We start from the raw sequence: 12,989 nt of genomic DNA on the forward strand, positions 1-12,989 counted from the left end.
TTGGGGCACTTATTAAATTTGTCAAATACCAAGTTATCAAATTTAAGCTTAAAGTCGGTTTTCATATACACTAATTAACTTCATTTGTTCATATTTATAAACCATCTTTTAGACTGTTTTTATTTTACATAAATAAAAATCATTTTATAGTATCAATGCAACATTAAAACTCTATCGTAATAGAACAACTCTTTATTCTCTTTTTGCATGGAGAGTCATGGAGAGTTCTATGGACGCAATTTCACGGCTCATGCCTCTAGTGTAGAAGCTCGCCCCCCGGATAAACCTCCTGACATGGTGATGGAGATGAACACGGATTGTATGAAGGTTTCCTTTACAGATAAAGTCCTGGAGGATAGACATCCTCTACCGGTTAGAGAGGAGGTGGATCTTCTTGCCAAAGGACTAGCCTATTTGGACGTGATTGGAGGTAATCGTTTACCTCCTACGATTACTTTTGGTAAAAATATAATTCAAGCTTATAGTCTGGAATGGCGGAATGTTCTAATTGTTACTTTGATTGGTAAGAAACAAGGGTTTAAGATTATGCGTGACAAACTAAAAGTTGTGTGGAAGCTATCAGGAAATTTCGAGTTGATGGACATTGATAATGGTTTCTTTATGGTAAAATTTGATTTCGCTCCTAGTAGAAATAAGGTCATGGAAGGAGGACCTTGGATGATCTTTGATCATTATGTAGCTATTTCAAAATGGACCTCAAAATTTGATTCTACAACAACTATTGTAACAAAGACGCTTGTTTGGATCAAATTTACTCGTTTGAACATGTTTTTCATGATAAATATTTTCTTTTACCCATTGTCTATACTATTTGGACGTCTAGTCAAAATTGATAATAATACTTTGAAGTTTGCTAGAGGTAGATTTGCCCGCATTTGTTTGGAGATAGATCTTAGTTAACATGTAATTAGTAAAATTTGTATCCAAGGGCATTGGCATAAGGTTGTGTATGAAAGACTTTATATTCTTTATGGCTTTTGTGGTTATGGCCATGTTATCCGTAATTGCAATAATCCATTTGAAACACTCAATTTTGACTGTGGATAAAACTACTTTAAAATAAAATAATAAAAATAAATAAAGGATGAATAAAAATTAAAAGATTGAGGCAGTTGGGCTTGTTCGTGGCTCATTCAGCAACCCTAATATACTCTCCCTTTATGAGCCTAATTTTAGCACCAATCTGTCACACTTAGAATTATTTAAAAAAGAGAGGCAATCTTAAATCTAAAAAGAGAAAAAAGTAAAGGGGTGCATTAATCATTCGAAAAAGAAAAAAGAGGTTATAATAATACAATAATGGTCTTCTCATCCTCTCTTCACCAACAAAGTAACAAAAACATGTTTTTCTTCTATTACTTCTTATTATTTTTGCTCACTTTGTCATTGTGGTATTGTTGCTTAAATCCATTTGTATCAATTCCATGTAGTAACCAAGTATTTGATTTCTTAAGTTACCTAAATCGAATAAAGAAAAAGGGCAAAACACGTCCCTAGAGTAGGGACGTGGGTTTAGGGTTTAGGGTTTAGGGTTTGTCGGTGGTGCAAGTTCGTGCCTCCTAAGCGAGCTGTCACCTTTAGTCCAAGCCGTGGGTGAGGGTGGCATCCTACAACCCTAACTCGAATCCTTTTTATTTATTTTATTTTACAATTTTATGTGTTTTATTTTTTATATTATTTTCTTTTTTGTTTTCTCTTTATTGCTTCCAAACTTCTTTTTTATAACATAAAAATGAAATAAAAATAACAATTTTAAAAAACAAGGTAAAATAGTGCACCATAGACTAGTACATTGTCGTACTACTTTATGTTGTTTAAAGCATGGTAAAGTGGTGCACTATAGGTTTTGTATCTTGTCATGTTACTTTAGCTTGTCATATTTTTTCTAAATAATTTTCAAAAACAAGGTAATGTAGCTTATTATAGGCCTTGTGCATTGTCGTGTTACATTGTGTTGATATTTTTTAAATAAAATTAAAAACAATGTAAAGTAATGCAAAATATGACTAGTTTCTTTTGGCGTTACTTTATGTTGTCTAAAACAAGGAGAGGTAGTGCACTAAGACTAGTTCTTTGTCGTGTTACCTCATCTTCTTATTTTTAAAATAATAATTTAATGAAAACAATATAAAATAGTACAATATAGGACTAGTTGTTTGTCGTGTTACTTTATGTTGTTTAAAGCATAGACATGTAATGCACTAAGGACTAGTTCCTTGTCGCATTAACCCATCTTGTTATTTTTAAAATAATTTACTAAAAGAAAGGTAAAGTAGTGCATTATAGGACTAGTTCCTTATCGTGTAAATTTTGTATGAAGCAAGGAGATATAGTGCACAATTGGACTAGTTCCATGTTGTGTTATCTCATATTGTTATTTTGAAAACAATTTAATAAAAACGATGTAAAATGGTGCACTATAGGACTAGTTTCATGTCGTGTTACTTTATGTTGTATGAAGCAAGAAGAGGTAGTTCACTATAGAACTAGTTTCATGTCGCGTTACATTGTCTTGTTATTTTTAAAATAATTTAACAAAAGCAATGAGAAACAGTGTATTATAGGATTAGTTCATTATCGCTCTATTCTGTGATGCCTAAAGCAAGGATGGGTAATGCACTATAGAATTAGTGCATTGTCACGCTATCTCGCCTTGTTAACTTTATAAAAAAAATTAAATAAAATAAAAATACATCAACCGTTCAACTAATTTTTGGAATAACTACATAACCTTGATTTCTCTATTACAGTTAGAGATACGTAGGAGCAAGTATTTCCTTGTTAGACACAAAAAATAAAATAAAAATGTGTCTTTCTTTTTGTGTAATAATGTGATGGTGAAATTAATATTTTGAAAGAATATCCACATGTTCGATTTAGGTACCGTTTTATAACGAGCGGTATGAGGTGCCTAACACCTTCCTTCATCCGTAACTGACTTCCGAACTTAATATTTCTATGTGAGCAGATCAAACCTTATTCTTTAAAATTGGGTTTTCATGTTTTCCCTCTAAAAAATCATCGATAACGACTTCATTGCATTTATTTGCATTATTCTCGTCGCGTCCATGAATGAAGGGTAACGACATCCATCAAACACATTGAGTCCTCTAAGTAATAACATGTCGCCTCCTAAATAGGGCTGCTAGTTACAAACAATGGTGGAGACAAGTGGAGAGGATTCTAGTAACTTTAATATTCATTCCTCGGAAACAGAAAGCATTGATTCGGAGGTTGCTAAGCCTCATGATGATTGGATAGTGGCAACCAGGAAGAAGAGGAATCCTAAAAACTTGAAAACCATAACATTAAAGGGTAATCACAACATACAAAGGCTAGGTGGAAATATGGAGAAGGAGGTTGCATCAAACACATTCACGTGGGAAGTGGGGCTGGATTCGGTGCATTCTGGTGGGTCCACGTGCGCTACTTCAGGTGTTAACATTAACTCCAGGGATATCAAAAAATGGCAAAATGTGGATATTTTAATGCCTAATAATTCAAAATCAGGTGAGGTGGTTCCTAAAGAGTAGAAGTCGATGCAAATTGTTAATTCCAATTCTAGGAATTTAACTCCCAACAAAAAAACTCGAGAAGCCATCATAAGCCTATTATTTCGGTTCAAAGTGCAAACACCAAGGGATTTAATTCTCCTAAGAATTCGAGTAATACTTTAATGTGGAATTCTGGATTTTCTAACTCTCATTACCTCCTTTCGGATGTTCCTATGCGAGAATTAAAAGGCACTTCTAATGTTCTTCAATTAGATAATAACTCCCGCTCCACAAATCCATTGGAGATTTTACCAGGTTCTAATAATCCGGACAAGAATTTATTGGGCTCGAATGAGGGATTCAATCAAAAGGTAACACAGATACGGGTCCCAACAGCCACATCATCGAGGATGATGAGGAAATCATGGCGGATGAATCTTCTCCTCCAACAGGAATGACAAAGAAGGATTCTAGTTATCCACCACAGAAATTTATGTTTAAGGATGGAAAGTTTACCATTGTTGATAAGGACATGGATGATTCTATGATGGCTCAAGTGTATACTGCTAATGCACATGAGTTCATGCAGCAGTCTAACAAAACCTCCATGGATTTCTAATTTCATGTCTTGTCCTTGGAGAGTCGGGTATATAGGTTCTTTTATGATGATTGAATTTCAGGACCTTATTATTTGTCTAGGAATATTCATGGTTCCATGAATAGGAATGGTCGCCGACATGCTAGAGATTTGGTTAGAAAGTTTCAACCTTCTGTGGTCATCCTTATTAAGACTCATTGTCAATTCAAGGATGCTGAGGTTTTCTGGAGTGGATTGGGCTTCCAAGCTTGTGATATTGTTGAAGCTTCTAGTTAGGTCGGTGGTATTCGTGTTCAAATTTCAGTTGGTTGCTCCTTCACGATGTCGGTTATTGATTCCTTTCTGTAAGCTTTGTCCATTAAGTTCTCCAATGGACCACGTGAGTGGATGTCTACAGCCATTTATCCTAATCCTTCTCCATTTGTGAGGGATACTCTCTGGGAGCACCTTGTGAATCTTCAAAAATCCATGTCAATTCTTTGGCTGCTTTAAGGAGATTTTAATGAAATTCTTTTGCCGTTTGCAGTTCGTGGTGGGAATTTCATTCCTTCAAGGGCCACACAATTCTCTCATTGCTTGGAACTTTGTGTTTTGATAGACCTGGGGGTTTCTGGTAGTAAGTTTACTTGGTTTCGAAGAATTCAGGGTGATCGTAGTATTGCTAATCCTCTTGATTGAGTTCTTTCGGATTGTAGTTGGCCTAGGGAGTTTGTTGATGCCTATGTAGACAACCTTCCGCAACTTAACTCGGATCATTGCCCTCTTATGGTTTGTTGTGGTGGTATTGGCTGTTTAGAGTTATCTAATCGGCCTTTTCATTTCCAGGTTGCTTGGTCTTCTCATCTTAGGTTTTTAGATGTTGTGTCTCAGGCATGGTCGTATAGCAAGAAGGGTGTGATCGATGGTCTTGAGAAAGTTAGAGATGATTCCTTGCTCTTTAAAAAACATGTTTTGGGACCATTTTCAGAAGGAAAAGAAGATTAGAAGCTAGAATCAGGGGTGTGAAACTCAGTTTAGATGTGAGGGATGATTGTGAACTCTTGCGGCTAGAGGCTCAATTAAGGCGGGATTATAACTCAATTTTGAGGCAAGAGGATATGCTTTGGTTTCAAAAATCTCGTAAACAATGAGTGAAATTTGGTGATAGAAATACTAATTTTTTTCATGCTCAGACTATTGTGCAGAGGAAGATAAATAAGATCCATGGTCTATTTCTTGAGGATGGTTTATGGCACTCTAACCCTGTTCAGTTAAAAGAGGAAGCTAATCATTATTTCTAGCATTTATTATGCGTTAGTAGCTTGGTTGATCATGGGGGTTGTTCAGTGAGTACTCCTTGTTTATCTCAAGATGGGATTCTTAATTTGATTGCTCCAGTCACCATTGAAGAAAATACTAAGGTGGTTATGTCAATGAAAACCTTTAAAACTCCATGTCCATATGGTTTTCAACCTTACTTCTTCAAGAAATATTGGCAGATTGTTGGTAAGGATATTTGGTGGATGGTGAAAGATGCTTTCAGTTCAGGCTCTCATGATTCTCGAATTTTGGAAACTCTTATTGTGCTTATACTGAAACTTAACCTTCCATCTTCCTTGTGAGCACATATCCCATTGTGCTCTTTCTATCTAGTATATCTCCACACCAATCATATTCAAAATAGGTCATGAGTTGTGAGCTAATCTTCTCATTTTGATGAGGAAAAACAATGCCATAGTCAAGTGTTCCCCTTAGATATCTCAGAATTCTTTTGGCTGCAACCATGTGAGAGAGTCTTGTATCACTCATGAACCTATTGATCACACCTACATTGAATGATATTTCTGGTCTAGAGTGACAAATATACCTCAAACTTCTCACAATCTGCCTAAATAGTGTTGCATCCACACCTGCTTCTTCCTCACAATTATCCAATTTCAAATTCATCTCCGCAGGAGTTTATGAGGCATTGCAATTCATCATATTGAACTTGTTCAACACCTCAAGCATGTACTTCTTTTGGTGCATGAATAATCCTCTCTTGGTGTGTTGAAATTCCAGATCAAGGAAGTATGACAATCTTCCTAAATCTGTCATTTCAAACTCACCCTTTAGGCTTTCCTTCTACTTTTCAATTCCTCTTGAGCTACTACCTGTAATTAGAAGATCATCGACATATAGGCAGATGAATAAGGCACCATGATTTTGGTCCATAGGCTTGATATGTACACACCATACTCAACTGTGCATTTCTGAAAACCAGAGTCATGTAGAAATTTGTCAATCCTCTTATTTCATGCTCTAGGTGCTTGTCTTCATCTATAAAGTGCTTTCTTGAGTCTTAGCACTTTATTCCCATTTCCTTTAATGATGAGAATAGGGGTTTAAGACATAAACACCACTTCCTCTAGTGGACCAATGAGAAAGGCTGATTTGACATCCAATTGACACAACCTCTATTTCTTCCAACTAGCTAAGGCCACAATAAGTCTCACAGTTTCTAATCTAGCCACTAGTGCAAAGACTTCAGAGTAGTCCAGTCCTTCTTTTTGCATAAACTCATTGGCCACAAGCCTTGCTTTATGCTTTGCTATAAAGCCATCAAGTTTTAACTTGACCTTGAAGATCCATTTGACATCTATAGGAGTTTTCTGATCTCGAAGGGTCACCAATTCTCATGTGTCATTCTTCTCTATTGACTTGATCTCTTCTAGCATATCATCTCTCCAAATATTGCTAGAAATTGCTTCTTCAAAGCTCACTGGCTCAACATCAGCTAGTAGAGCCATGTGTTAAACCAAATCTCCATCTGTATTGATAGCCCCATCAGAATAGAGGTGAAAGTCTCCGAGTCTAGATGGAGCATTCCTTTGTTTTCTTGGTCTTTCATTAATTCCTTGTTGCATATGACTTTATGCATCTATCTGTTCTTCTTCTCTCATTAATTCATCATTCTCCCAATCTTGATGCAGACTAGCCATAGGAATAGTGTTGTCTTGAGACCATTTCCATGATTCAGATTCATCACAGTGCACATCTCTACTGAATACAACTTGCTGGTTTGTAGGATTGTACAATCTATATGAACTAATAGGATTATATCCAATGAAGATCATTGGTTCACTCTTGTTATCTAGCTTCTTTCTTCTTTGATCTGGGATATGACTATATCAAAGTAGGCCAAATATCCTTAGATGTTTCACAGAAGGTATTACTGCCGACCAAGCTTCTTCTGACACTACTGAATTCAACTTCTTTTGTAGGACATTTGTTCAAAACAAATGCAGCAGTGGTGGTTGCTTCTCCCCAAAAACTGTGTGGAAGATTCTTGGTCTTCAACATACTCCTAACCATGTTAATGATTATTCTATTCCTTCTTTCTGCAATTCCATTGTGTTGAGGTGTGTATGGAGCAGTTACCTCATGTTCAATTCCTTGCTCCTTGCAGAATTCAACAAACTCCCTTGATGTGTACTCACCACCACCATCTGTTCTAAGGATCTTTATGCTCCTCCGAAATTGATTTTCTGCCAATCTCTTGAAGTCCTTAAAGATTGAGAAGACTTCACTCTTGAGTTTGATTAGATAAATCCACAAGTTTCTGCTCAAGTCATCTATGAATGATACAAAGTACTTGTTGCTTCCTAGTGATAGAACATCAAATGGTCCACAAACATCATAGTAGATTATATGAAACAAGTCATTTCCTCTTGAGGCAGTGTTGAGCTGAAAGAATTTCTTGGCTGCTTGCTAATAAGGCAATTATCATACACCTTCCTTGGAAGATCTATTGAGGGCAGTCCTAGAACCATGTCTCTAGTTTTCAACATACTCAAATCTCTAAAGTTCAAGTGCCCAAATCTTAGATGCCAAAGCCAAGAATCCTCTGATAGTGTCATAGCAGATAGGCACTGAGATTCCACTGTTGCCAAACTGATTTGGAATGTTTTGTTTAAAGCCATAGCTGCCCTCATGTATAGTTTTTTCTTCTGATCATAGATTTCCAAGAATCCATTGAGTAGTTCCATGGAAAATCCTTTCTCCAATAGTTGTCCCATACTAATTAAGTTTTTTTTTTCATGTTTGGCACATACAACACATCAGTGATCATGGCATGCTTGTCATCCTTTCTCTTGATCAAAACATCACTAGTGCCTTCAGCTTGAATGACCCTATTGTCAGCAAATCTAACACTGCTATTTCTCTTTTCATCAAAATTAACCAACCAATCTCTGTGTCCAGTCATATGGCTTGAGCAACCAGAATCTATATACCATATATCATTGTTCTTGCTAACTTGACTTGTAACCATCATGAGCAAGAAAGGTTGATCATAATTTTCTGTCTCAACCTCTTCTTTTGCCATATGTGCTTCATTGTGTTGTCTGCTTCTATTATTACTTTGGCTAGGTGAGGCTTTCCATTCATTTGAGAAGTGACCAATTTTGCCACAATTGAAGCACTTTATCTTCTTCATATCCATTGCCTTTCTACCTCCTCTCCATTGATTGAATCCCCCTATCTTGATTAGGCCTTCTGATTTATCAATTTCCATTCTTTCTTGATCTCTTTGTTGTGAATTCTTGAAATTTCCACCTCTGAAATCTCTTCCTCTACTTCTACCTCGAAGTCCATTTCTTCCACCAAAGCTCCTTCTACTTGCGTGAGCTTATAAGGCCTGCTCAATAGGTCTTTCTATAGATCTTTCCATGAGCCTTTGCTCGCCTCAAGAGAACCTTGAAGATCTTCTGCCTTCATTTCTTCTAGTCTTTTGGACTCCTCAATTACCACTACAATATGGTCAAAATTTGGAGTTAAAGTGTGAAGGATCTTCTCAACAATGGACTGATCAGAAATCTTCTCTCCACAAGGTTTCATCGAATTTGTATGAGTGAAAATTCTGTTAAAGATTTGAGCCACCTTCTCATTTGCATCCATCTGCATCAATTCATATTGTCTTCTTAAAGTTTGCAATCTCACTTTCTTTAATTGTTCTGCTCCTTGATTGCAAGCTTCAAAAATCTGTTATGCCTCCTTCGAATTTGCAGCACCAGAAATCTTCTCAAAGTGTGCTTCATCCACACACTGATGTAGGAGGAACATTGCCTTGCAATCCCTCTTCTTGTTCTCCTTATGCACCTTCCTTTGTTCTTCTGTTGCACCTTCAGCAAGAATTGGAAAACCTTGTTCAACAATTTCATCTACATCTTGATACCCCATTAGTGCCTTCATTTGCACTCTTCATTGGTTCTAATTCTTGCCACCAAGAACTGGAATATTTTTGGGAAATTTCCACTATTTTGTCCCATGATTTTCGAAAATGATTGATTATGATGAAAGTGTATTCTTGGATCCTTGAACCTTGCTCTGATACCAATTTTGTTGGAACAAAGAATAATGAATGGAATGAACAAGAATGAAAACATAATGAATGAATGAAAGACGGAGAAGAATGCAGATAGAGGAAAGGTGATGAAAATAGTGAAGATTTTGCAGGAAATTATGCAGAGGAAAAATGATGGTGAGAGGAGTGAATATCAATGAGTTTATATTATTTTGTGTTTTTTCAAAGTGATAGTTAGGATTTACTATTTATAGAAACCCTTAACTAACTTAACTAAATTTTGAATCATACTTTTAACAATTAATAGTTATAAACATCTCACACTTAAATAAAGATTTAATGATATAACATTAATTAGTTACTCCCCAAAAAGTCTCATAGTAAAGTTAATGTATAAAAATGACTTTATAAGTAGATTATTGACTGAATTTAGAAATATTAATTAAGTGGTGGTATAAAATTCAATTAGGTCATTAAATATCGTATGAAGTTAAAGGTTAAAAACATGACAATTGAGATCAACACTTATTGAAAGAGACAGTCACACATTTGAAAATGACGAGTTCCTTATCATGTAGAAGAAATATACTCTTATACCAATTTTTTTTCCTTATCCACTTTATGTAGCTTCTTATCAGTCAACCACAACGGTTGGAAAAAGCAATAAAACGAGTGAAAAACCAATCGAATCATATTCCAATAGATGCTAGGAATATCCGAATACAAGCAATTTTATTTTTCAGATTAGAGTTAGCCAATAATCAATTTTAAACAAAATAGGATTAAGTCACATCGATTCGTAGCAGTGACTATTGCGAGGAACCATGCTCATAATTTCTTGCCCAAAACAAAATCATGACCAAATATGCCAAGACACGCCTCTGATGTAATTATTAATGACCAAACATATACTAAGATACTATGAAATAAACGTCTTACGCGGATTATACGTAATTAGACATCATTGTTTACCATGTGAAAATGCCCAGGTCTTATCAATTTAACATATTTTAATATTTATTTTTTGTGGAAAATGTATTCACCGGTAATATAATAATTTTATACAGAGTCAATGCATCATTCACCATTTATTTTTTAATAAGAATTAATTCTTCCAACAAAATAATACAAATGAATGATGCATAATGTATTAAATAAGTATAAAATATTTACACTTACAAGACGTATATATTATATTCTTATATTTTATTTTAGTAAATCATTATCTAACTGTGAACGAGACGTTAGTTAATCTAATAATATAAGACCCACTAAATTTTTAGAATAACTAAAAAATAAAGTATTCAATTTTTAAGAATAATAGTTAAGGAGAAATTGGGAGGAATGCATTTTGTTTTTTTTCTGTTATACAAAAAAAATCACTATCCAACTAGCATGATATGTGTAAAAGATCTTTCAAAAGCGTTCACCTCATCCTCCACGTTCCGAAGTTAAGATATGCTAATTCACCCTAAGCCAAATGAGGAAAACACCTTTCATAAAATATATCCTCATCAATCACGTGCTTATTAATCATTCCATGAACATCTATTTAGTTTCCAACTTGTATATTTTTTTCTTGAAAAATAAAAATTCTTAATTTACCAAGATTTTTGTATCATCAATATCAACTACATTTCCCCTCATATATTATATAAGGAGAACCTTTCTCAGACTTCAAAATCACAGTTAGTTTTTTCTTCTCTACTTGAATTTTTCTTCTTCTCTACAAAGCAAAACAAAACATCAAACACAGTTTCATTCATCTCATAATATCTTTTCTTATTGCTACAATGGATTGGATTCGAGGTGAATCAATTGGTAGAGGAAGCTTTACTACAGTGAATTTAGCAATTCCAAAAACCAATTCAACTCAGTTTTCTTCTCCAACTGCGGTGAAATCCTGTGAAGTTTCAACCTCTTCTTTGCTAAAGAACGAGAAACAAATCCTTGATTGCATAGGTTCTTGTCCCAAAATAATTCGTTGTTTAGGAGATAATTATAGCTTTGAGAATGGTTCCGAGTACTACAACTTGTTCCTCGAGTATGCCTCTGGTGGGAGCCTCTACGATCAGCTCAAACTTCACGGTGGAAGGTTCTCCGAGGCCGTGGTTCGTGGTTGCACGAGGTCTATAATCGAGGGTCTAATTCATATTCATCAAAATGGGTATGTTCATTGCGATATAAAGCTGCAAAACATTCTCGTATTCAAGGGAGGAGATATTAAGATTGCTGATTTTGGACTGTCGAAGGAAACAGGGGAAAAACAGAGCAAAACATTGTTTGAATGCAGGGGAACTCCTATGTTTATGTCACCGGAAACTGTTAATGACAATGAGTATGAATCACCCGCGGATATATGGGCTCTAGGTTGTGCCGTGGTGGAAATGGTTACAGGGAAACCAGCGTGGAACATTAAGAATTTGTCAAATATATGGTCATTGTTCGCTCGCATCGCGGTTGGAGAAGAATTGCCTGAGATTCCTCATGACTTATCGCAAGAAGGTAAGGATTTTCTTACAAAGTGTTTTATTAAGGATCCGAGAAAAAGATGGACGGCTGAGATGCTTTTGAAGCATCCATTTGTTGCTGATGGAAGTGCTGCATTGGAGTGTGTTAATGAGAAAAAGTCATCACCAAGAAGCCAATTTGATTTCCCTGATTGGGTTTCTAACACCACTGTTTCAGTTATGTGTTCATCTGAATTAAGAGAGGGTAGTGAATGGAATTATGGTTCATCTTGTTTGTCTAATTTTTATTCCCCGGCCGATCGCCTCCAAGAAATTGTGACAAATCATGGACCGGTGAATTGGTCTGATTCAGATGGTTGGACATGTGTTAGGTGAAACTTGAGTTATTGTTAGGCAGAGAAGGAATGGAGGATCTTGAAGATTTTGATTATTCACATTCTTTGATTCTGATTTTAGTTTGTAAATTAGTTAGGAGTTACTTACATTACTGATTCATGATCTGACTTGATGGAAGAGTTTTAACTGGCCAATGGCCTATTGTACAGAGGCTAATTTTATAATCCAATTTTTATAATTTGATATCTTTATGTTGTTTTTTAAACTTAGACCGAGGGTTCTAAATGAGTGGAATAAGAGCTCAAATCAGTTCATCACGATAACGATTTGCTTGATTCAAAATTCGACTCGAGTTCGAAATGAGCTATGTTTTCAACTCGGTTGAAGTTCACAAATAATTCGATTTGACTCGTTAGCTCAAATCGGTTTGGTTCTTCAAGAGATTGTGATTTGTTTAGTTCAACTCGTTAGCTCAAATGTTTTAGTTCATAAACTCAAATGATAATACATGTATTAATTGCCTTCCCATGAAACACTTGACTACTTGTAATCATAAATAAGATAGAGTAATTTGTATTATGGTTCAACACGTTGATATATTTGTTGTGAAAGGGTAAGGTAAATTAAATCAATGGTTTTATGCTTGTAAGATAGAGTATATACATTATTTTCTTATTACGTATTCCTTTGACTTATTGATATCCGATCTGAAGTGTGAAACGAGAATGCAATGGAAAACAACTGTT

General features: G+C 35.3%; 2 protein-coding genes across 2 annotated transcripts; both read left to right on the forward strand.

The window, feature by feature from the left end:
* On the forward strand, positions 208-921 carry LOC109350510. The gene has a single exon (XM_019591742.1). It carries the CDS (start codon positions 208-210, stop codon positions 919-921), a length of 714 nt encoding a protein of 237 aa, XP_019447287.1.
* LOC109350104 (mitogen-activated protein kinase kinase kinase NPK1-like) lies at positions 11,119-12,431 on the forward strand. The gene has a single exon (XM_019591242.1). The coding sequence runs from the start codon at positions 11,230-11,232 to the stop codon at positions 12,280-12,282; it is 1,053 nt and encodes a 350-aa protein (XP_019446787.1). The 5' UTR covers positions 11,119-11,229; the 3' UTR covers positions 12,283-12,431.

Source organism: Lupinus angustifolius, chromosome LG06 (genome assembly GCF_001865875.1).
Source record: "Lupinus angustifolius cultivar Tanjil chromosome LG06, LupAngTanjil_v1.0, whole genome shotgun sequence".
NCBI lineage: Eukaryota > Viridiplantae > Streptophyta > Magnoliopsida > Fabales > Fabaceae > Lupinus > Lupinus angustifolius.